The sequence below is a fragment of the Aphelocoma coerulescens genome, chromosome 2, assembly GCF_041296385.1.
Source record: "Aphelocoma coerulescens isolate FSJ_1873_10779 chromosome 2, UR_Acoe_1.0, whole genome shotgun sequence".
Lineage (NCBI taxonomy): Eukaryota > Metazoa > Chordata > Aves > Passeriformes > Corvidae > Aphelocoma > Aphelocoma coerulescens.
In genome coordinates, this window is record NC_091015.1 from 717,489 (window position 1) to 740,935 (window position 23,447).

At 51.2% G+C, this 23,447-nt stretch overlaps 2 protein-coding genes across 2 annotated transcripts in view; one reads left to right on the forward strand and one right to left on the reverse strand.

Moving 5' to 3' along the window:
- The window catches only part of SMARCC1 (SWI/SNF related BAF chromatin remodeling complex subunit C1), a 65,736-nt gene extending 44,294 nt beyond the window's left edge, over positions 1 to 21,442 (reverse strand). Inside the window, exons 1-12 of the mRNA XM_069006138.1 lie at positions 21,233 to 21,442; positions 15,284 to 15,403; positions 12,553 to 12,638; positions 8,995 to 9,076; positions 8,075 to 8,167; positions 5,867 to 5,936; positions 4,296 to 4,365; positions 2,984 to 3,059; positions 2,109 to 2,234; positions 1,610 to 1,728; positions 1,001 to 1,125; positions 231 to 290 (exon numbers count right to left, since the gene is read on the reverse strand). Of these exons, the coding sequence (XP_068862239.1) occupies positions 231 to 290; positions 1,001 to 1,125; positions 1,610 to 1,728; positions 2,109 to 2,234; positions 2,984 to 3,059; positions 4,296 to 4,365; positions 5,867 to 5,936; positions 8,075 to 8,167; positions 8,995 to 9,076; positions 12,553 to 12,638; positions 15,284 to 15,403; positions 21,233 to 21,427 (1,222 nt within the window). The 5' untranslated portion in view covers positions 21,428 to 21,442. The remainder of the gene's footprint in view (positions 1 to 230; positions 291 to 1,000; positions 1,126 to 1,609; positions 1,729 to 2,108; positions 2,235 to 2,983; positions 3,060 to 4,295; positions 4,366 to 5,866; positions 5,937 to 8,074; positions 8,168 to 8,994; positions 9,077 to 12,552; positions 12,639 to 15,283; positions 15,404 to 21,232) is intronic.
- Positions 21,443 to 23,196: 1,754 nt separating this feature from the next.
- Positions 23,197 to 23,447, forward strand: part of DHX30 (DExH-box helicase 30) — a 29,975-nt gene continuing 29,724 nt past the window's right edge. The window contains exon 1 of the mRNA XM_069006134.1: positions 23,197 to 23,244. The gene's annotated coding sequence lies outside the window, so the exon portion shown is untranslated. The remainder of the gene's footprint in view (positions 23,245 to 23,447) is intronic.

The following is a 23,447-nucleotide window of genomic DNA, read 5'->3' on the forward strand; positions in this document are numbered from 1 at the left end:
AAAAAATAAAAATAACAGTAGCCTATGAGGGAACAGCCTTGCAAAGAAAAGAAGAGTTGGTACACTGGAACTCAAATACATATGGAAAGTGAATTAATTCAACAAGACAGCAGAACCAGAGACTGCTTTTTAAATTGAGAGCCTTAGAAATATTTAAAATCTATTTAAAAATATTGATTGCAAGCAGGACTTGAGGGTGAGGTGTGGGGCAGGGCTGCAGGGGGCTTTACCCAGGTCTGCCACAGTTCCTCCTTTCACGGGCGTGTTCTCACTGTCCTTCTTTGGGTTCACTGCAAAGGAACAGGGAGTGATGAGAGAGCAGCAGACGGGGAATTATCCAGTCTGGCCTGATTTCCCTGCGCTCTGCTGGCCCTGTCTGCAGTTCAAGAGTTCACACAGGAGCACAAGGGCCCGTTTGTCCCATTTCCCTGCATTCCCAGCTCCACACAAAGCAGGATCTATCCGGGGATAACCCTGCACTTCCCCACCTGTCCAACACACAACAAGGCTTATGTGCAAATCCAAACCAAGGAAAACCCAAACGGAGAGACTCCCAAAATAATCTGCTGTCAAGGATGCAGAAGGAATTCTTTTTCCCAGGATTATTATTGCCCACACCAGCACTTCCCTGAAAAGGACTAAAAGCACTTGCCAGGTAGCACATTTTCCACTCATTTAACATCCTTCTTCTGGGGAATTGGCAGGGAAATATTTTGCTCCAGAAAACTCCATCTCCCCCAAGATGAACAGGTGAAATGAAACACTTAAGTAGATTGCTGTAAATCTATTTTAGAAAGTGTATTTTGTAAATGTATTTTTGTATTTTAAAAGGCCAAAAAGGAGGTGAATGTGCTGCCCTTCTCAGCTGTTACATCCCTGACTGCAGAGATCCCTACTCCGTGGCCACAAAGTATGGAAAAGATTTGACAAGATAGATCCACAATATTAATGCAGTTTAATTTTTAACATTCAAAGAACCCAAAGAGGTCTCATGTTTTACCATTTTTGGGAAGTACCACTTCCTCTATGTTGGGTACTGGGGTGGGATCCTCCATGTCCTTGGTGAGATCCTCCTGTTCATCCTCTTCCTTCTGCCCCCTCCTCTTCCCATACAGAGCAGCTTGTCTGGAACAGAGCAGACACAGGGGCTCTGCCAGATCTTCTCTGGACATTGTTCAGGTCAAACCCTCCTGAAACCACTCTGGGAGCAAAGGCAGAACCAGCCCCATGTCTCCTCACAGACCCCAGCTCAGGCTTTACATTGGGAAGGAGTAATTCAGATTATCAACTCATTCTTGATAAAGTTCCAGTTTTGTCTTATTAGAGCCCAACAGATCCATAAACAAGACCTGAATTTTTAGCTCTGAAGTGCTCGCCCCATCCCCCCCACAAAACCCCATAATTAAGTTCTTATTTGGGTAGAATAAGAACAAACCTCCACAATAAGGAATTACACTAACTGCTCAGGAATAATCCCTCAAGCCTATCCAGAAATAATTATGGAAGCCCAGGTCACAGAGCTCTCCCCAAAAGCATTTCTTGAATTTCTTTTTTTTCCCTCTTTTTTTTCACCTCAAATTCCAAACTCTGGCAACTTCCAGACACTCACCCTTTCTTCCCTGTTTTTTTCCTGGACTCCACAGGAGTGGGGGGTGGAGAAGGGGAATGTTTCCTCTTCCTAGTGCTGGCTGCTGCTTTCCTGTCCCTCCTCTCCGGGCTCCGCACGGGCTGGGAGGGAGCAGAGGTTTGAGTTATTCCCAAATACTCTGACTGCAGTGCTGGAGGCTCCATCCTTCCTTAATCCTTAATCCATCCCACAACAGGATGCCACAGCTGCTCTGGGCACCCTGTGCAGGCCCCTCCCCACCCTCCCAGCCAGCAATTCCCAATCTCCCATCCATCCCTGCCCTCTGGCACTGGGAAGCCATTCCCTGGCTCCTGTCCCTCCATGCCTTGTCCTCAGTCCCTCTCCAGCTCTCCTGGAGCCCCTTTAGGCCCTGCAAGGGGCTCTGAGCTCTCCCTGGATCCTCCCCTTCTCCAGCTCTATCCATGCAGAGATAAAGGACATTCCTGTCCCTCCAGGTCCCCCTCAGCAGAGAACCACTCGCCTCTTCATTCTTCATGGAGATCCTCTGGCGAAAACTCACGGATTTCCTGTTCTCATCCACCTCATAATCCTCCTCATTCATCCACTCATTGAACACATCTGTGTCCAAGATCCACTTGGCATGAACCTGCAGAACAAGAGGCATCGAGAGGCTGATTTTTGGGAAGAAATAGCTTCACGAGAGACCTCCCGGGGTTAAGGAAATTCCCGGAGCTTTATCAGGTCTGCACGCCCAGATCTCTCCCACCGGTTTCACACACGCTCGTGGCAGCGTCACAAGGCAAGACCACAAAGGATGAACAGGACTCAGAATCCAACCTCTGCTCCTCAACCATTTCCAAGCCTCCTGAAGTGTGAGATCAGTTCTCAGAGCTGGGACAACAGCTCTGGGTTAACAATGTTCTCTGGATGCTGAACATCACCCTCAAAACTTCCCAAATATTCAGATCCCCTTGGCAGATGTGCCACAAACACCAAAAAAATGAGTAAGAGTTGGCCATTCCCTGGAGAGACACGACCAACTGTCTGGATTACAACATCCACCTTCAGATAGTTTGGTTTACACAGCTGAAAAAACCTCTGGTGCTGTAGAGTCATTGATGCAATTTATTATGGATTTATTAATGCTTCCTACAGTGCTCTCTTACTGTTCCTAGTAAGGTTTATACTCCAAAGTCCTGCTTTCCAGCGAGTTACAGGTTACTGCCTGGAGTAAGTGGTGTCTGAACAGACACCAAGGTCCCTCCAGCCTGAGCTGCTCAGCAGCACTCACAGAACACTGTCAGGGTAACACAGTGAAGGCAGGAACAACCAAGGCAGTGCCAACACCCCACTGCCCCAGCAGGGGAATTCTGGCAAGGACTGAGCCAGGCTTACCTTCCACGGCTTCTCAGGAATCGGGGGATCCTCGATTTCGGCATCTATTTCGTTGGCATGGACCCAGGTGTCGTAGCTAGAGAGTCAGGAGAGAGCAGCTCAGCCACCAGCATCACCCAGGAACGGTTTCCCAGCAGCTCTGGCACGTGCAGATCCCACTGCTGGGACTGCAGGGCTTCCCACAGGGAACAGTCCTGCTCTGTGCCACAGGAGCTGGGCACAGTGCAGAGGGATGGCCCCAGGGCATCTGATGCACACCAGAATTTAAAATCCCTCCCTGTGAACCAGCTCCAGCTTCAAGTGCAAATCTGGAGAGATTCAGGGGGTAAAGACAGCTCTGAGTCACCCAACCAAACCCTGCCATTCAATTAATTCGCTTTTTTCTGTTCTCATGCCTTCAAAGCAAGAGCTGCTGGATTCCTGGAAGGGAGGAAGCTGCATCCTGTCCTAGAAACCACTCATTATTTACATTCACTCTTCCACATTATTTCCTCAAAAGCCTCTTTATTAAGAAACTGCACTGAGTCAAAATACTTGGTAATCAACAGCAGGTACTGAGGAACAGGGAAAGGTCAGGGGCAAGGAAAGATGTGCACAAGCATTCCTGGATTTATACTGGTTTTGTGTGTGCCTGGATTTATAAATACCAATACAAACTTGACTACTGATAGAAATATAAAAATATTTAAAGGTTCTTCATCTGTATGAATAAAAAAACTTCAGTGTGATTACTGTTTGCTCTCTTCCACTGAAATCCTCATATGAGATACAGTTCCTGGGAATTCTGTGTGTGAACAGTAGATTTTAGAGGCCTGAAAAAGTTAATTAAATAGAAGTCAATACTGGGTTATCAAGTTTTTGATTGATTTTCCATAGCCTGGGCTCAGAAACCAGTTATTGCAAATACATTTAAGTTCCTAACAGCACACACACAGAATTTTAACATGTTCCAGCAGCACAGGGCAGGTCTCTCAAAGGGGAACTTTAAGTCCCTTGCACCTGACTGAAGACAACCCTTGGAGTGAAATCTCTTTGACAAAGTTCAGCCATTGATTGGAAGTTCTCCCTTTAAAGTTTAAGGAAAGGCTCATCCCAGCTTTAAAATCTGGTTCAATTTCCAACCAGTTCCCTGTGGCTCTGCAGAAAAACTCCTTTCCCAGCCTCAGCCACCTGCCAGTGCCACAAATGGATCTGGATATTTCAGTTTTAAATCAATGGTCAATTCTTTTCAAGCTTTGCATGTTGGGATCAAGACTTTTCCATCAACAAACAGTTAAAACTCAGGGTTTGCTTTTCCCCCCACCATCCTTACCTGTCTGGAAAAAAGCCCCAATGTACCAGCACCTGCTTGTCCTTTTTCATCACAGGTCTCAACCACTCATCTGCAAAGGGAATGAGATCCAGCTCAGATGTGGAGGGAAAAGCACAGTAATTCACTTTTCCACAGTGAATCAGAGTGAAGTTACTGCAAACCCCTCTGCTAAAGGTCTGCTCAGGGCCTGAGCTGGGAAGGGGCCTTAAAGCTCATCCCAATCCACCCCCTGCCATGGGCAGGGACACCTCCCACTATCCCAGGCTGCTCCCAGCCCCAATGTCCAGCCTGGCCTTGGGCACTGCCAGGGATCCAGGGGCAGCCACAGCTGCTCTGGGCACCCTGTGCCAGGGCCTGCCCACCCTCACAGGGAACAATTCCTGCCCAATCTCCCATCCATCGCTGCCCTCTGGCACTGGGAAGCCATTCCCTGTGTCCTGTCCCTCCATGCCTTGTCCCCAGTCCCTCTCCAGCTCTCCTGGAGCCCCTTTAGGCCCTGCCAGGGGCTCTGAGCTCTCCCTGTGTCCTTCCCTTCTCCAGGGGAACATTCCCAGCTGTCCCAGCCTGGCTCCAGAGCAGAGGGGCTCCAGCCCTGGAGCAGCTCCGGGGCCTCCTCTGGACTCTCTCCAGCAGCTCCAGGTCCTGGTGCTGTTGGCCCCGGGGCTGGGGCAGCTCTCAAGTACCAAACCCTGCAACCCAAATCCCAAGAACAGAGCCCAGAGAAGCATTACAGGAGGAATCCAGAGGATGTGAACCTGTATCTCTCATCCCTGTTGGAATGTAGGGCTGTTCCCCACAGTGTAACCTGGGGCTCAGAGCTGTGAGCTCTGTCCCACCCCACTGAGAGCCTGACTGGTCAGAGACAGACACAGAGCTGAGCCTGGGCATGGCACTGCCAGAGGGACAGAGCACAAACCACTCCTGATCCCTGCAAACTGCAGGGAGCACTTCCATCTAGTGGCCAGCACAGGCCAGGGAATGTGGGAAAGGGATTTATGTCTGTGCAACTTGAGGACAACGATCCACCAGGTAATTAAATGCATTTAAGATGAAGAAATGAAGAAGTATTTTTTGCTGTTTGCTGAAGGTGGCAGCTGTGAAATTGTTTTTTGGACCTTGCTCTTCATCCAGGCAGAGTGAACTCTAACACAGCCAAGCCTCGCTGAGCAGCTCTCCTTGCTCTCCTTGCCACTGCTCCCACACACAAGGATTGCACCAGCATTCCCAACAGAATTCCTGGACAGCCAGGAACTCAGAATCAGGGAATCACAGAGGCTGGAAAAGCCCTCCAAGATGACAGAGTGCAGCCATTCCCCAGCACTGCCCCATGTCCCCAGGTGCCACATCCACAGGGCTTTGAAATCCCTCCAGGGATGGGGACTCCACCATGGCCCCGGGCAGGAGGAATATTCCCAATATCCAACCTAAAGCTCCCCATGGACATTATCCATAATCCAGCAAGTGTTCCTCAGAGCGGGCTGGGAACAGCTGAGTCTGGGGAACACTTCCAGAACTTCTCATGGAATTAATTACAGGACTACTCCCCCTCAAAAATTGTAACAGAACGTTACCATCATCCATTGAGGTAGGACTGGGATACACATGGTGGGTAGCCTTGGATTTCTCTTCAGTGACTGTTCCCTGTGGGAAACACAGAAGAAGAGGAGAAACCAAATGAGAAACCCTCAACACATCACCCCAAACCTCACAGCTGCTTCTTTTTACCAACATCCCACAAACCCCAGGAATATTCAAGGCCACCTTTAACAAAGCAATGAATAAAACCAGCTCCAAGAAGTGCCAGGAAAAGGCAATTACTTTAAGGCTGTTGCCAAATTACTCTGTCATCTTTTGCTCTGTTCATCCCAAACTCTTTGTTGCCCTTGTTCCCTCTGCCCCAACCCTCACAACAAATGGAACGAGTTCACACAAAAATAGGTTGTAAGAAAGTACCTGTGACTTTCTACATTTTGGTCCAAACCAATTTGTAAATATGACAATTTACAGCAGAAAAAGTCTAGAGAACCTCAACTAGCTCTACCCTCCTGTCAGGAAGCTGTGGAGAGGTCCATAAAGCAATTTCTCTTCCTATGGGCACAGGCCATAACAATATTCCTACTCAACCTACACCAATCTGGAAAAAAAAATCTACTACAGGCTCAGATATCTGTGAAATAAATCCCTAACACTGCCAATCCAGCAAGTGTCCTTCCCTCCTGCAGAGGCCCAGAAGATTCCCCCACATGCTGCAGACAGCCCCAGCCTCCACATGGGAAGAGTCATTCCCAAAGATCAGAATCTCCCAGTCTGCAGAGATGTTGTGCTTTGCAACAGTTTGGTAGGAAAGTGGTGTTCAAAACCTCCATCCCATAAACACGTGGGAGATTTATTTCAGAGCACAACAAGCTGCAAATCCCATCCCTGGATGGCAGCAGCAAAAGGAGGAATTAGAGCAGCATTGTGGGAGCGGGATGAGGAGATACTCTGGGATCAGGGCTGAAGGGCAAGAGTTCCCACTCCAAGAGTTCCCAGAACTCAGAAAAGGGCCAGGAGCAGCTCTGAGCAGCAGCAAAGGAGGGAGCTGCAGAATAAGAATTTAGAGAAAGAGCCCTGGCACGAATGAAGAAACTGCCCAGTGTTTGAGGAAAAAGGACAGAAATTCTCCCTTAGCTCCCCATGAGCTGAAGATGCTCCTGTAGATCTGAGCTTTGTGAACTATGTAATTAAGGTTCATTTATTTCCTGTGAAGCTTTAAAACACGAGAGATGAAGAGAAGCTGGAGCAGGGAGGACTTGGGATACCAGGGAGCTACAGGCACTGGGCTGGGGTCATGGGGAGATGACAGCAAGGGGTTAAAAAATGAAAATAACCAAGAGAGTGAGGAAGCAAAGTTAATGACAAGATGAGAATTCAGAGGCAGAGCAAAGGAAAGCCCAAAAAGCAGAATTAGGGACAACTTCTGTTTTCATCTCTTCACATCCTTGTAGAGACAAAGCTGCTTTAGAAATCCCTTCAATCACTCATGGATACAGCGTGTAGCTCACTACAGACTTCCTCTAGGAAAGGAAAATTGACTCATTCACTCTAATTTAAGCAATAACACCCGTCCTGAATCAGCCAAATAGCTAAGAGCAACTTGTGAAAATCTGCCCAACTGAGGCTGAGACAATGGTTCATAATCACAACACAGGAAATACATTAAATCTGGAAAAGAAACTCTTTGGCTACAGCTGTGAATTGTCCTGACACAAAAGCCATCAGACCACCCAGGGGTCACGTTCCAGGGTATCTCTCTCCAGACAAGTGAGAAGATTGTTTATGTTTGTAAGAGATGAAGCCATTAATCTCGCTCAGGCCATCCTTTAGCACCTGGAATTATGAGGGCAAGGTGTTGGAATGTCTGGGGCTGCCTGGGCTCTGCTCAGCACCAGCAGTGAGAGTGTGAAATAAAGCAAAAACCAACAATCATTTCAAGAGTGAAGCTTCCTTCTGCTGTCCCACACATCCGGAACAGCTGCCTCACTCCCTGCTTGAGTCCCAGGTTTGGACAAACCTGTACTGAGCAATAATCAGCCAGGCCTGCCCCCAGCTCACCCAGCCACCTGGCAGCAGCAGGTCCAGGTCTGCTTTTGGAGCACAGCCAGGATTCAGCATCCATGGGAGGATAAAAACCATTCCATAAGGGAGCTGCTGCCGCCTCAGACACACCCAGGGGTAACCCAGGGGTTCTCCCTCAGAGCTGACCAACACTGGGTACAGCTGTGCTGTGTGACACTCACCTGGTGACGTTTGACAATGTCCTTCAGCTTGTTGGCCAGCTTCAGCTCCATGTCAGGAATGAGGTAGATGGTTGGTCTGCTCAGACAGTTGTTCTGTGAGAGAACAGCAAGTTAAACAAGGAATTAGGAGGTGATCCATGGCAAAAACCACAATATTCCTATTAAAACCCCCAGTGCTGGAACTCCAAAGGAGCCCAGAGCAGGGGGCGACACAGATCAGTGATCCCAGCTCCAGGAACCCTGGGCAGGGACATTCCCTCCACACACCTCCCCAGCAAAGCCCTGCCCAGGTTTTATTGTGCACTGAAACCCCTGCACACTGGCAAGGTCTTTTTGTAATAAGAATATTGTTGCTTTTTGCTGTTCTTCTTCCTGTTGCCATTCCTAACAACACTTGAAAGTTATGTTTTGACTCTATTATACACTGAGCTTGGCTTTAGAGTCTGAAAAAAATCATACATTATTTCCATGCAGCAGTGAAAAAAACTGAACTTCAAATTAGACTCCACAGAGCTGCTTAATGGGTATAGATAATAATGTGTTTGATAAAGTGAGACTAAAATGCACCTTAATGTGAAAAAAGGCCAGTGTAGATCAAACTGAAGGTCAGCCCTGGAATGGGTGTGCACAGGACCAGTTACTCAGTCCCAAGGGTGCCACTTCCACAGGGGCATGGGGACACTTGGGATGTTTTCTCCTACTTTACAACAGGTTTTCCTCACCCTCTGCATACACACAGAGGGTCAGTAGAAATACTCTGCATTTTTCAAGTGAAAACGTGGAATTGTGACTAACTGGGGTGGGAGAGGGAAGGGAGAGCCCCATATTCCTGCAGAAGGGCAGGATGAAGCCCTTCCCTGAGTCCCCAGGGCGTGGGGAGGATCCCTGCCCCGAGCAGTGGTGTTGGGGGAGCTCCTTGCCTGCACCAGTGTTTTCTCAATGTTCATGAACATCTCCACGTTCCGATCCATCCGGGAGGGATTCTGCAGGTCAAACCTCCTCCTGTTGAGGGAAATGATTCAGAAGTATTAACTCCAAGTCCCTCCCTGCCAGCAGTCCAGAACCTTCCCCGTTCCACACAAACACTGGATCATGGCAGCGGCGTAAGGACACTTGGAGCACAGGCACAACTATTCCTGCTGCACTTGGCACCCTCACGAGCAAGAAAACCACAATGAACCAAATCAACAAATGCAGCTGATTTGTGATATGTTCAGGGAGGAAAAGGAAGGTTGACAGTGTCCACCAAACCCTGCAGCAGGGTCGTGCATTCCACCACAGTCACAGGGGGTAATTGAACACACAACCACGATGGATTTCAACAGCCAGATGAGAAAATTCATGAAAGAGCTCTCACGGTTCTCTTACTTCTAGCTGCACCCATCCTCCAGTCCTGGGAATCCAGGAAAACCAGCAATTCCTCTGCCTGGTGTGAGAACAAACCACCCCCCCCAGAACACAGGCAGCGAATAATCCCGGTCAGCATTTTATCACCGCCTTTACTGGACCCTGGTGCTTTGAAGTTTGGTATTTCATGGGCAAATCACTACAATTATTGCAATATCAATGGAGATTTGTCCATCAGAAATGGGGGAAGGACACAAAACCTGAGAATTCCTCCTGGGAAGCAGCACAAGAGCCCCCAGATCCCCTCTGCTGTACCCACCTGACCCCTGCACACGTTTTGGAACTCACGGATGGGCCAACCCAAATGAGGGATTTGAGTGGTGACCCCCAGAACCTGAGCAGGGACAACCCCAGCCCCAAAGCAGCCCCTCACCATGTCCAGCACCAGCACTTCCACAGCACCACCAGGGACTGCTGGGGATGGGGCTGAGCCCGCCTGACCCAGCCTGTCCCAAAGCCCCAGGAGGTGTTTAACTCTCAGGCTGTGCCTCTCAGATGTAGAACGTGACCTGGTGCAGCCTGCACCTCCCAGGTTTGGGGACACGCTGCTGCTGGAGTCTGGAAAGGCTCCCTGGGGTGTGAGGTGGTGGCAGGGTGTGAAATCCAAAGTCCTGCACACCCAGTGCAGCGGGAAAGCCTCCCCACGAGGGACTGATGGGCTGCAACCACTGCCCAGCTCAAACCAGTTATTCCACAGCCAAGGACAGTTTCCTATAAACACAGACCTTTTTCCAGCAACAAACCCCCTTTCCCAGTCCATAAATGTTCAGAGAAGGTAAAGGAAAGCAAAGAGTAGCCCCAAGACTTTTAGCCCCAAGCCCTGTGACCACACCAGTATGTGACCCCACTAAATCAAACATGACACCCCAGCTGGCAGCACCACGTTCTTCTCCATGGGAGGCTCCTGGGATTTTCAGGAGGGAGCTGCCCAGGCAGGTGGTTCTGTGGGAACACTCTGAGGTGCTGGGCAGCTCTACAAACATCCTCTGTCAGGGGGGATGGTTCCTGTCCTAAAGGACATTAGGGACTCTGCCCTTCAAACTGAGGACATGGCAAACAAATCAAACATAAGATCCTGGCATATTTATTGGAATCAGCCTTTTAAAGAGGAATTTATGACTCTGCTGGGTGCTTTGAAAAGTTCACCCTGACCTGCAGAAGCAGGGCCAGACATCAAGGCTGTCAGGTCCCTGTTAATAAAGTATTTTGCACCTATAAAACAGAGGATTTTAGAGTCAAGATCAAGCCCCTTCTCCAGTACTCAGCCATGGTCTGTATCTGAAACACCCAGAATGGCTCAGTGGGAGATAAATGCCAAATAAACACCTACAGAACTCTTGGTACCTGTGAGACAAAGACACTCAGGGCATGACCAAAATTTTTACATGTTTTGCTCAAAACCTGCACTGTGCATCCACGGAATGCTGCATGACCCCAGATCCCTGCCTGCTTCAGAAACCCAGAGAAGGACATTGATACATTAATCATCAGCACTTTTTTAGCTGCCCATTTGGATAAAATGGCACTAATTCTTCCTGTCCTCAGCTTAAGAGACTCCCTGTGCCACGTTGGCTTGGGCTGCAGTGAGGGACAGGTATGTCCAGCTCTCAGACATACCTATTGTGGCGAGGAAAGGGACTTCTCCTATAAGACAGATCAGTCACAAACAGGTTAAGCAGGAGCGACAATGCAGACCATTCAAAAATCAAATCAATCACAGTTCAGGCAAACACCACGGATTATTTGGTTGAGTCAGTGAGGACACATTCCAGGCTCTAGGGCTGATCCTCAGAGTTAAGTTCCAGGATTACTGCCCGCTACGGCCCACATGCACAGACACCAGGCACTACCACGCTAACCCTGAGGCAGCAGCAAGGGAGGGACAGGGGAGGAGGCAGCCCCAGAGCTCAGCTGAGCTGGGCAACTGACTGGAAACGAGATTTGCTTGGTAAAAATGTGGGGCATTGAAATATTCAAATATTCCTCAAGTTGGAACCATTTCATTCCTGTATCTTAAGGCCAAGAGGTAGCAAGACACTCCTGATAAACCACACTGCAAACAGGTGCCTGTCCCAGGTGTTGGCAAGACTGGAGTAGGAAAATCCCTGAGAGCAGCTTATTCCTGATATATCCACCTCAGATAGAGCAGATATGAGCATAAATAATTCCTAAAAACAACCATCCATTCTCAAACAACTTTATTCTGCCTTTTAAATGGCTCTTGTGTGTAAAAACAACTCAGTCAATTCCAGGAATGCAGTTACAGATTGGAAACATCACATCCAAACTATTTAAGTTTGTGGACAGGAACAATCTGCTTAATTTTATTGTTTACCTTTATTGACTTTTCATCCTCATTTTTTTGCCCAACGCTCTCAAAAATCCTAATTTCAAGGCCAGATTGGACAGGGCTCAGAGCAGCCTGGGATAGTGGGAGGTGTCCCTGCCATGGCAGGGGTGGCACTGGATGGGCTTTAGGGGCCCTTCCAGCCCAAACCATTCCAGGATTTTATGATCCTATGCTGCTTTTCCCTTGGGAAGAGGATTATAACTTAACAACACCCAGGTTAAACCACTCCTGGGATGTCACAGGGACATTTTTCATACCAGTGTCAACAGCTACAGGGGCAGTTTTTAAGTGCTTACACTCCCCATTTTTGGAGCAATGGAACTCTGAGCACTTATTAGAATCTGCAGCGCTTCCCAATTGTAACTAAACCGAATAATCAATACAGAAACAAAGATTTACATCTCACAGAAGTGAGACTCAGATCCTGGTTCATTTTCTCAGTCAGACAGCAAGGAAATAAAAAAAGAGCCTCACACTTGTAATTAACTCCAAGTACAGGCCCAAAACCTTAAACTTGGCCAATTTCTCTTTAAATTTAGAAGTGTGGGGGTGTGTCTTAAAAAAGCTACCATCAGCAAAACAGGAAAAAATTCCCTCTTCCCATCTCCACTGCCTTGCCTGCCCGATTCTCCAGGAAGGATTAAACTTTAGGTAGTTTGCATAAGCAATTCATGTGCTTGGTTTCATGCAAAAGGTGTATAAACCACAAATAAAAACTTACCAGCCCTGTTCATTCTTATATTTGTAAGCAGCACCAAGAATGTGACATAATGTACCTCCAGCTTTGAAATCCATGAAGCACTTTGCCTGGAACCCAAAAGAACAAGGAAAAACAGTGACACTGACTTTTATGCAATTATTTTAAACAAATACGTACTTGTTAGCTGAGTTTTAGACATAGAACATATCAAATGAAAAGTTAATTTTCAGATGAAGCACTTTGGGAGTTTGAGGTTCTCCTTTCAGAATGTTTCCTGAAGATTAAATGCATTTGGATTAAGCAGAATACTTTGTATTTGCAAGGACTTGATGTATCTGAAAGCTCCAAGTCCTTCCTCGAAAATAATTCCTTGTAGAGCTGTAAAAATACAAAGTACTCTTTGAACACCCATTTCATAGTAAATTAAACCTCAAATCATAGCTGTCAGGGAGGCAGCTCTTCTGTATGAGAACATCAAACCAGATCATCAGAAATGAGCACCTGAAGCAGAGTTCAGATATTCCATATTCACATCCCTCCCCCACGGAAAGCTGTTTGTCAGGAGCTGCAGATCTGCCCTAAAGCACCAAATCCACCTCATTTCAATCCAACTCATTTCTTCCTTCTTAGTTTCACCAGAGCACACGTGAGTCACCCATTCCCAAAGCAAGAATTCCACAACTGCACTCCAAACAGGAGCACGAGGAGGCTGGAGGCTCCAGGAATCCCACCAAGTCCTTCCTCTGAAAGATTATTGACAAAAACCCTGTTTCCTGCACAGAAAGCTCACTTTTCCTGGCACTTTTTAGTTTGGGATTTTATTTGCAGCTTTCCTGACCTCTCTGGTCAGGAAGGTTGTGCTTGGGAGAAGCCAGCTGCTGTCAAAGTCATCTTGGAAATGGAGACAGGCAGAAGGGCAGGACCAGGGAGAGGCAACAGCAGGACCTGCTTTGATCATGGATTATTTTGTATTTCTCAGTAAATATAAAACACTTGCACAAGGCACAGAGCAGAACGTGGGGAGCTGCTCAGTGGCCAGGCTCTGGTTACCAGGGGCTTTCTGCTGGGAGCAGAGCAGAGACCCCCAGACAGCAGCACTCCTGAAGATGTGCTGAGGAGTTGTCTCCTGCTGGAAGTAACCGAGATCCAAGTGCTGTAAATTAAGCTGAGCAAATTTGACCAGATTAGACCTTTGAAGCAGAGAGAACAAACACAGGAACAACATCTTTATGATGCCACTGCAGTGTTTATTGCCCATTTTTAAGATAACACAAATTGATTTAAGGCTCAGGAGCACTCCAATGGTTTATGCACTTGTGGAATGTGGGCAGGTTTATGGTTTGTGCTGCCACATCCAAATAAAGCCCTGCAAAGCTCCCTCTGTCCCTAAAGCTTCCTACTACCACTGAGGTATCAGGAGAAGTGGTGAGATCTCAATGGCACCTTGGGGTGCTGCTGGGTGCACTCCAAAGCACCAAGGGATTCTTAAAATCCCAAAACTGTTTGGGTTGGAGGGACCCTAAGGATCATCCAGTGCCCCCCTGCCATGGGCAGGGACAGCTCCCACTATCCCAGGCTGCTCCAAGCCCCAATGTCCAGCCTGGCCTTGGGCACTGCCAGGGATCCAGGGGCAGCCACAGCTGCTCTGGGCACCCTGTGCCAGGGCCTGCCCACCCTCACAGGAAGGATTCCTTTCAGAATTCATCTGGGAATTGTTCCAGTATTCACCCTGTGAGTTTGAAAAAACCTTCCAGTGAAGGAGTGTGCACATCCCACCCCTCATGGAGAGGTTACAGGGGAAAAACACCTGGGGAAACCCAGCACAGAACAAAGAAAGGCCCTGTCCTGTCACATGGACCCACAGCCACAGGAATTCCTCTAACAGTTGTCGGGCCAACTTCAGTTTCAATTGGCTTCAGCATTGGAACTGGCTGTAAATGATTCCAGCTGTGTGCACCCACCTATCCAGAACCCCAAAGGCCTGACCCCAATGCCAGCACACATCCTGGGGCACAGATGAGCACACCCCTCCCTGCTGACACCACACTTACAGACAGGTTTAGGACAGTTGTCCTGGCCCACAGACCTCCCTCAATCACCCAGCTGGGCCTTGGCACCTGGCTGCCATCCCTGCCCTCCTCCCAGATCCCTCTGTCCTTCCCTGTCCTGCATCCCCTGCCCTCCACCAGCTCTTTGGACCTCACACTCCCTGGGACAAGATCCTTTGGTGGTGGGCAGGGTTCCAGGCTGGAATTTGAAAGCAGCAGCCCTCACAATGTCGTTTCTGGCTACCTGTATCCTGAGGGACTGGAGGACCATCCCAGACCAACCAGGTAACTGAGCACTGCTGCAGAACGTGGCAAAGTCATTTCTCAGCCTTGGCAGCTTTACAAGTTTGGACTTTAATCAACCAAAACGCCCAGTGGGAGCTTGTTTGCCTCAGAAAGTGCATTTTATTCACTCAGTTTAGGCTGCACCAGTCCAGATTTGACTTAAAACTGATGAATTACATTGAATTTTAGTAAAAAATTAAAATATTCCCACAGCATTCCAGAAATAATTTCAAATATACAGAGAATAAGCTGCATTACATTGAAAATCTGCATTGAGGAGAAGTATGCTGTTCCAGAGGGTGCATCAGGAAGAGCCTGGGCTGGAGCAGGGATGCCCTGGACACATTCCAGCAGCACCTACACTGGAGCAAGAGCAGGACACGGAGCTGTGAGAGCAGAGCGAGAACCCCAATACTCACAGGAAGCTTTGTGAAGGCAGGATTGGTGACATGTTTTCCAAAGGCATCTTCCTGGAATTGCAGCAGCTGCACCACCAGCCCAGCCAGTGTTTTATTGGTAGGAGCATCTGCTTGAACGTACTGCAAGAGACAAAGCACACATTCATTGAGGAGAGGGAAGCTCAGAGTGAAGGCTGATTGGTGACACCCCAGCTCCCTCCAGCACTTGGAGAGCAGAGCTTTAGGATTTTGGGATCCCTGTGTGGCTGGGGAGGCGTGGAGCAGGGGTTTGCACAGGAGAAGCACCAAGCACAAACATTTTCCAAGCTTTAGGCTAAAAATCCGGCACTCACCCGAGGCTCATGCCCAGCTCCTCAGGGTTACAGACACGGATTAACCGCTCCAAGCTGATCTCAGCTCCTAAGAAAGGAACAGGCTCGTGCTGCCCACACACACAGAGCTTTCTGCAGTAACTTCACAGCCTCCTGCTGTAATCAACTCCTAATTAATCCTCAGAGCACCCCTTGGTATAAATAGGATGTTCTGCACAGAGGGAAAAGCTGAGCCACACAGCTGCGCTTGAGACGTTTTGGGACAATCTGAGCAGTTCCCAAGGTTCTGCTTCGAATAAAATGTGAATGTAAAGTCACAGCATGGAATATTAAACCCCTCCCATGGTGCTGAGTTTTTGTCACTCCTAATATCCAGTACTCACTCACTGAATGTCACCTCCTTGCTGTGCCAGAAGACTTCCAAGAGAAGAACAAACACCACTTTTCCAGGTAGAACACGGAGCAATTTGAGCTACCCCAGTCTCTCCACTTGGTAACTCTCAGCCTTTGCTCTTTGCTCAAACCAGATTCTTCTAAAGCCCCTTAAAAAAACCCGATTTTGAGACCCAGAATCCTCGAAGTTTTAAAGCTGTGGTGCCAAATGCCAGTCAAACCTAACTGAGCCTTGCAAAGCACCAGCTCCAAAGCCAAAGACACCATAAAGACATTGTGTGAATGGAAACAATTATAATTTCAGTGCCTGACAACCCCAAGATCTGAGTTCCCCCAGCACTTTCTCAGGAGCAGACACATATCTGAGAAATTAAATCTTCCCAACTCAAAGGACACAAATTCCTGTGAGGCTCCTGAGTGTCCTGTCCTGTGTATAAATCCTGAACTAGAAACACGAGCCTGGAAAGAACTGAAGGCTACAATTTCAAAGCTGCATTTTAATTTGACCTCTTCCCTCCCCCAGGAATTAATGTTTTAATTACATCAGAATCACAGAATATCCTGAGTTGGAAGGGATCCACAAAGATCACTGAGTCTGACTCCTGGCTCTGCACAGGACTTTGGACAAGGGGCTGGAGTGACAGGACAAGGGGGAACAGCTTCCCAGTGCCAGAGGGCAGCGATGGATAGGATATTGGGAAGGAATTGTTCCCTGGGAGGGTGGGCAGGCCCTGGCACAGGGTGCCCAGAGCAGCTGTGGCTGCCCCTGGATCCCTGGCAGTGCCCAAGGCCAGGCTGGACATTGGGGCTTGGAGCAGCCTGGGACAGTGGGAGGTGTCCCTGCCCATGGCAGGGGGTGGCACTGGATGATCCTTAGGGTCCCTTCCACCCCAAATCAGTCTGGGATTTTATGAACCTCCTTCAAAAAAACAAATCCAGAAGAGGTGGCATCCTTGTACTGACTTATTCTATTTTTTTTCAGATGTTTTCCTTCGGAGAAAAAGGAAAATCACATGAGAATAAACCTTGCAAAGCCTATTCTTAGATATGTGAACTTTTTCAGGCAATCATTCCGTTTCCTGCAGCTCCCATTTTCACCTCTTGCAGGAGGCACTGACAGCTGGAAGCCATAAAGGAAGACAACACCTTCTCATCTTCCTCTGCACATCCTGCACATCCTTTTAATGAGAAGCCCATTACCTTGCCTGAGGTTCCCCTGAACAATAAGGGAGAAAACCCTTCAAAAAGAAGCCCAAGACTCCCCTCCATCATTTCTGCCTCCTAAAGAGCAGCACAAATGGATCTTTAAGCACTAAAACACAGCAGACAATTTCCTGATCAATTCGCAGTGGGATTGAGGGACCACAGAAGGATCAAGTCCCAACAGATCTCCAGGTTTTCCCCTTGTCTCCACAAAATGATCCTGCAGGAAATAAAGGTTTTTAAGCAGTGAATTCCGGAGGACAGAATGATGCCCTGTTCCATAAGAGGATTTTGCTAAAATGCCAAAGCCCCACTGACACAGCAAAGAGTTTTCCAACATTTCCACAATCATTAGAAGCACAAAAACACCCCCAATGTACTTAAGCAGAAAACGTGTGGTCAGAAACCAGTGTGAGCATCAGCAGAGGGAATCATTCTGCAGCCAGACCTGCACTGCAGCTGCCCTGAAAGCCTTTGTCACCGACGGGGACAGATCCACACCCGCCTTTGATGTGGGCACTGACCTCAAATAACCACATCGCGCTCTGTGGCCCCGGTGCACACACCTTCCCCCAAAACAAAGGGCATTTCAGCTCAGATCACCACATAAGAGCGAAAAGAAAACCCACACTAAAACGCTTTGATTTGGGTTACAACCCTTGTTTCTTTTCAAAGGTGAGAACACAAAAGAGCCGCAGAAAGAGAACCCTCCCTGGATTAAATCCGAGCCAGTGACCGAGGAGGCTCTTGCCAAGGACAGCAGAGCCAGGCGGCGGCGAGCTCCGACGGCTCCCAGGGCAGCCCTGGCTGCGGGGACGGGCAGGGGGTCCCCAGCTCCCAGCAGCTGCCAGCGCCAGCCCGGCCCCCGCGCAGGGACATTCGGATCCCCGCTCTGCCCGCAGCTCCGGCCCTACAGACGCTCCCTGGGCATCGGTCCAACCCCCTGGAGCAGCAGCAGCTCCAGGGATGGGGACAGACCCCTCTCTCTCCACAGTGCAAGGGGGGTCCCAGCTCTGCCCTGCCCCCAGAGCTCCGAGTGCTGAGCCCACGTCCGGCCCGTGCCCCGAGCCCCTCTAACTCAACATTCCACTTGCTCGTTAAAAACCCCAATGCCCTCCGCCCTGCCTCCCAAAAATCAACTTCTCCGGCCTTCTGTCTCAGAGGGGCAGAGCTGTCAGAGCCACCAGAGCTCCCAGGAGTCACTATATTGACCTGGATATGAACAACTCACCGGGATGGGTCCCCGGGGAGCACAGCTGTAAGGCCAAGGTCAGGGGCTGCATCCTTCATCAGGCAGCTGCTAAAAACCCTCCCAAAATACCTTAGAAAGAGGTTTTATAGACAGGAAATAACTGCTTTGGGACACCCCATTTTAATATGAGGGATGTGGCTTATTGAGAAAGGAACTATCTAAACAATACACAATGTTAGAGATAAACAAGCATTAGTACAATAAACAGAGAATTGCCCAATTTATTTCTGAACCGTAAATTTCTAATTAACTATGGTGACATCAAGGTGTCCATTACAGTCTATCCAAATGACTTTGAACAAGGGCTGGAGGGACAGGACCCAGGGAATGGCTTCCCACTGCCAGAGGGCAGGGATGGATGGGATACTGGGAAGGAATTCCTGGGTATGAGGGTGGGCAGGCCCTGGCACAGGGTGCCCAGGGAAGCTGTGGCTGCCCCTGGATCCCTGGCAGTGCCCAAGGCCAGGCTGGACATTGGGGCTTGGAGCAGCCTGGGACAGTGGGAGGTGTTCCTGCCATAGCAGGGGTGGCACTGGATGGGCTTTAAGGGCCCTTCCCACCCAAACCATTCCAGGATCCTGTGACATTGTTCTATGAAAGTCAGTCAGATCCCCCAGGACTCCAAACCCATGGCACGAACCCATTCCCAGCTCCCAGGGAAGCAAGGCTGCAACATCCCTACTGCATCCATACTGCCTGGGAAGGAGCTGGGCACCTCCTGCATTGATGCACAGAAACAGCACAAACTGACTTCCCGACATCACACACACAAACAGGGAGCGGGAGGGAGCCTGGAATAAATAATTTTATTGCAATATTAATAATTTCATTTTCTGTCATTATGTTTGGTGCCCGTCAATAAGTTTTGCAAGGTCCAGTGTGAATCTTCCACACTACTCTTTAAACCTCTTCCTTTCTTAATTGTACTCTGGAGACAGAGAACTCCCCAATATTTGTTGTACTCTGGAGACACGGAAAACTCTTCCCTATTAAAGTCTTGTCTAAGCTAGAGACAAAATGAGAAGCTCTGTAATTGCAGTTCTCTAACTCTCCCTGCCCCTCGGGACCTCTGGATCCTTGATGGAGCTCGCTGCTGCTCTTGGATTCTCTCCAGCTGGCCCTCAGTGTCCCTGGAGCTCCCAGAGCTGGACACACCAACTGCTGCTGACAGCTTCGCCACTGAGATGTACAAACATCTATTTTTAAGAGTATAAACTGGACAAAAGCCAGTTAAAATCACCATGTACCTCTCGGGAAGGAGCCACACACCTACAGCAGGATGAAAGCAGGCACAAGATGAAGCAGACTCCATTTACAGCACATCCAAAAGGGAATCAACCCTTCCCTCTGGAGTGTTAAGGCTCCATTTTTAAACGCTCGTATCAGCTTTCTTATTTCCCCAAACCAAAATTATTTTCCATTTTTAAAAAGGATTTTCACAGCAACATTCCAAAATTCACTCGCCCTGTAAAGTCTCCTTCGCCCAACTCTAATTACCTTCCAGAACCACGAGAAATAAACATCTCATTTTTATCACCAATTTGAATGGAGAGGTTTTTCCTTGGCTCCCATTCCTGCACCACACACAACCTGCCCAGCCAGCACAGAGAGCGCCAGCCCGGCTGGGGGGTTTGGAGTCACAGCAAACACCTTTCTGTGCTCAGCAGGGCACCCGCACCCTCCTCAGAACAGCGGTGCTGCTCCAGGGATCTGCTCAGATCCTGGGGGTGCTCAGGCAGGACAGTGAGAGGGAAAACCACAGCTCCTCCAAAGCGTGGGACAGCACAGAACCACAACCGGAACAAGCCAAACTGCAGAAATATTCTGTTACATTTCCCTATCAACACAAAGAGCTCGAGCTGCCGCTTTAAACTGCGCCCCACACACCGATCCGACCTGGAACGAGCTGGAAGGACTGGAAAAACACACCCGAGCCCGAGCTGGTTTCACCCCACACCGATCCAGCTCAGATTCCCAGTTCAGATTCCCGTTCTCAGATTCTTTACCACACAAAGAACCCAACCAACAGCACGGGACAAGCTCATCCATGGGTGATGGACCTGCCGCGGACCGGCGGGATGGCCCCAGAATTGGGAAAATAAGGAGATTAAGGCACCTTTGGGCTGCGCAGCACCCCCTGGGCACCGCTCCGATCCAACTAAAGCTCTTCCAGGATCGCTACAGCGCTGGAAAGCTACACCGGGTGATTCTTCACGGCTCAGGTATTGAAATGAAGTTACAAAACCAGCACACGGGAAAAAACACTTAAAGCGAAGCAAGCGAGCCGAGCGAAGTGTGCGAGGAGGAAGAGGAGCCCAAGGGCACCAGAGCGAGCAGCGACGCTGCCGCCGAGCGAACCCGGAGCAACACGCGGGGCTTTAACGCGGCCGGACGCGGCCCCCAAAAGCACCGAAGGGATTCTGAGGGATTTTTCCTCCCTTTTTCCAGCACTCCCGACACCGCCGGGGCGCGGCTGAAGCGAAACCCAGCCGGGCCGGGACCTGCCCGCACAGGAAAGTCACTGCCTGGGGCGAGCGGGCACCGGCCGGGCCCCCGCGGCCGCGGGAACGTCCCCGGGGGCCACCGGGGCTGCCCCAAACACGGCCCCGAGCACCGGCCGGCGCCGAGGGAGCGGAAATGTCCCCGGGGCTGCCCCCGACCCGGCCCCGCGCCCGCCGCAGCGGCGAGGCCGCGGTTCACAAAGAGCGGCGGCGACCTCGGGCCCCCCGTCCCATCCCCGGCCATCCCCCGCCAGCCCGCCCGGCGCCCGCCGCCCTCGCCGGGCCGCACCTTCTTGTAGTGCTTCCCCAGCCACACGCGGACCGAGTCGAGCTGGGACACGGTGTCGGGGCTCTCCCAGAACTTGCCGGTGGGGCCGCCGTCCTTGCGGCGCGCCGCGGCCAGCGCGGGGCCGGGCCCGCCCGCCGGGACCGCCGCGGGGCCGCTCCCGGGGCCTCCGCCCGCCGCCAGCGCCGCCGCCGCCATTGTCCCCGCGCGCCCCGCGCCGCGCATGCGCCGCGCCCCGGCCCGCGCCCCGCCCACCCCGGGAGCGCGCCCGCGGTGGGAACGGGAACGCGCCCGGGAAAGTGAACGGGAATGCGCTCGGGGATGAGAACGGGAATGCGCTCGGGGATGGGAACGGGAACGCGCCCGGGAGTGTGAACGGGAACGCGCTCGGGGATGGGAACGGGAACGCGATCGGGAAAGTGAACGGGAATGCGTTCGGGGATGGGAACGGGAACGCGATCGGGAGTGTGCTCGGGGATACGATCGGGAATGTGCTTGGGGATGCGATCGGGAACACGAACGGGAGTGTGAACGTGCTTGGGGATGTGATCGGGAGGGCGAACGGGAACGCGCTCGGGAACGCGCGCGCCGCTCCTGCGCAGCACCGCCCCTCGACCGGCCCCGCCCCCGCCCCGGGCGGCCCCGCCCGAGCCGCTCCCGCGGAGGGAGCCCGGGCTGCTCCGGACCCCGAACACACCGCCCGTGCCCCGGTACCGGCCGGGGAGCGCCCCGGGCTGCTCCGGACCCGAACACACCGCCCGTGCCCCGGTACCGGCCGGGGAGCGCCCCGGGCTGCTCCGGACCCCGAACACACCGCCCGTGCCCCGGTACCGGCCGGGGAGCGCCCCGGGCTGCTCCGGACCCCGAACACACCGCCCGTGCCCCGGTACCGGCCGGGGAGCGCCCCGGGCTGCTCCGGACCCCGAAGCTCAAGGCTGCTGTGGAGACCCTGAGATCCAATTAGGGGGTAATTTGGGTGCTGACATAATTACCTACAGGTGTCTGCACTAAGTCTTCACTGCTGGGTACCTCTACCTTTTCATAACCACATCTAGACCCACGGAACGGGTCATTATGAAGCAATTTCCCCCAAATTCCCTTCATAAACCCAACTTTGTTTCGAGTGTCTACTAATGCTTTATTTGTGAATCGAAAATAACAGAGAAATTAAAAAAAAACCCCAAGCAAAAAATGTATATAATTTAAAAATACAACATATTTCAGTTCGAACATTATCAAATAGAGTGTCAAAAAGTCCTTCATTAAAATCACAATTCCCGATATAAAAACTCCCCTTGCATTCCCGTAGTTTGTAAATGTTCCCCCATCCCTGAACACTCCAAAGCAGAAATAAACACCTGCAGGAAAGGAAACACCTGGAGACGCAGGAAATATTAAACCCACCAAACATCCAGAAATCGGAACTTCAGAATTTCAGAACTGCCATTCTGAAAAGGCAGCGAATACAGGCAAGAATTCCAGAAGGGTTTGGCTTGGAAGGGCCTTAAAAGCCCATCCCATTCCAACCCCATTCCATGGGCAGGGACACCTCCCACTGTCCCAGGCTGCTCCCAGCCCCAGTGTCCAGCCTGCCTTTGGGCACTGCCAGGGATCCAGGGGCAGCCACAGCTGCCTTGGGCAGCTCCCCAGTCGGGACCGGGATCGGGATCGGGATCGGGATCGGGATCGGGATCGGGACCGGGGCCCGGCCGGGTCCCACGGCGGGGCCGAGACTACAGCGCCCCCCACAGGCCACGCCGCCTATTGGCTCTGCCGTTGCTATGGGAGCAGCCAGCGCCGCCCATTGGCTCATCCGTTGCCATGGGGACAGTCTCCGCCCCGCGCCCACGCGCGGCTTCGCACTGTGGAGCCGCCGGCCGGAGGGAGCGCGCGGGCGGCCTCACTTCCGGGGCAGGGCCGGAAGTGAAGCGCGCGCCGCGCCGGAAGCGCTCGCGGGGCCTGCCGGGAGCTGTAGTCCCGAGAGGCGGCCCGGCGGCGGCAGTCGCGGTGCGGAGGTCGGTGCGGGGCGGGCGAGGGTCGGGCCGCGACCCCCGGGGAGAACCGGGGGGGCCGCGGGGGCGAGACGGCGGCGGGAGGAGGGGGAGGAGCGGGGGATGGCGCCGAGCAGAGCGGGGTGAGGCGGGGAGGGCCGTGCGGGGCCGCGGCCTGTGCGGGCGGGGCGGCGCGGGCGGGGATGCTCGGCGGCGCCGGGGATGCT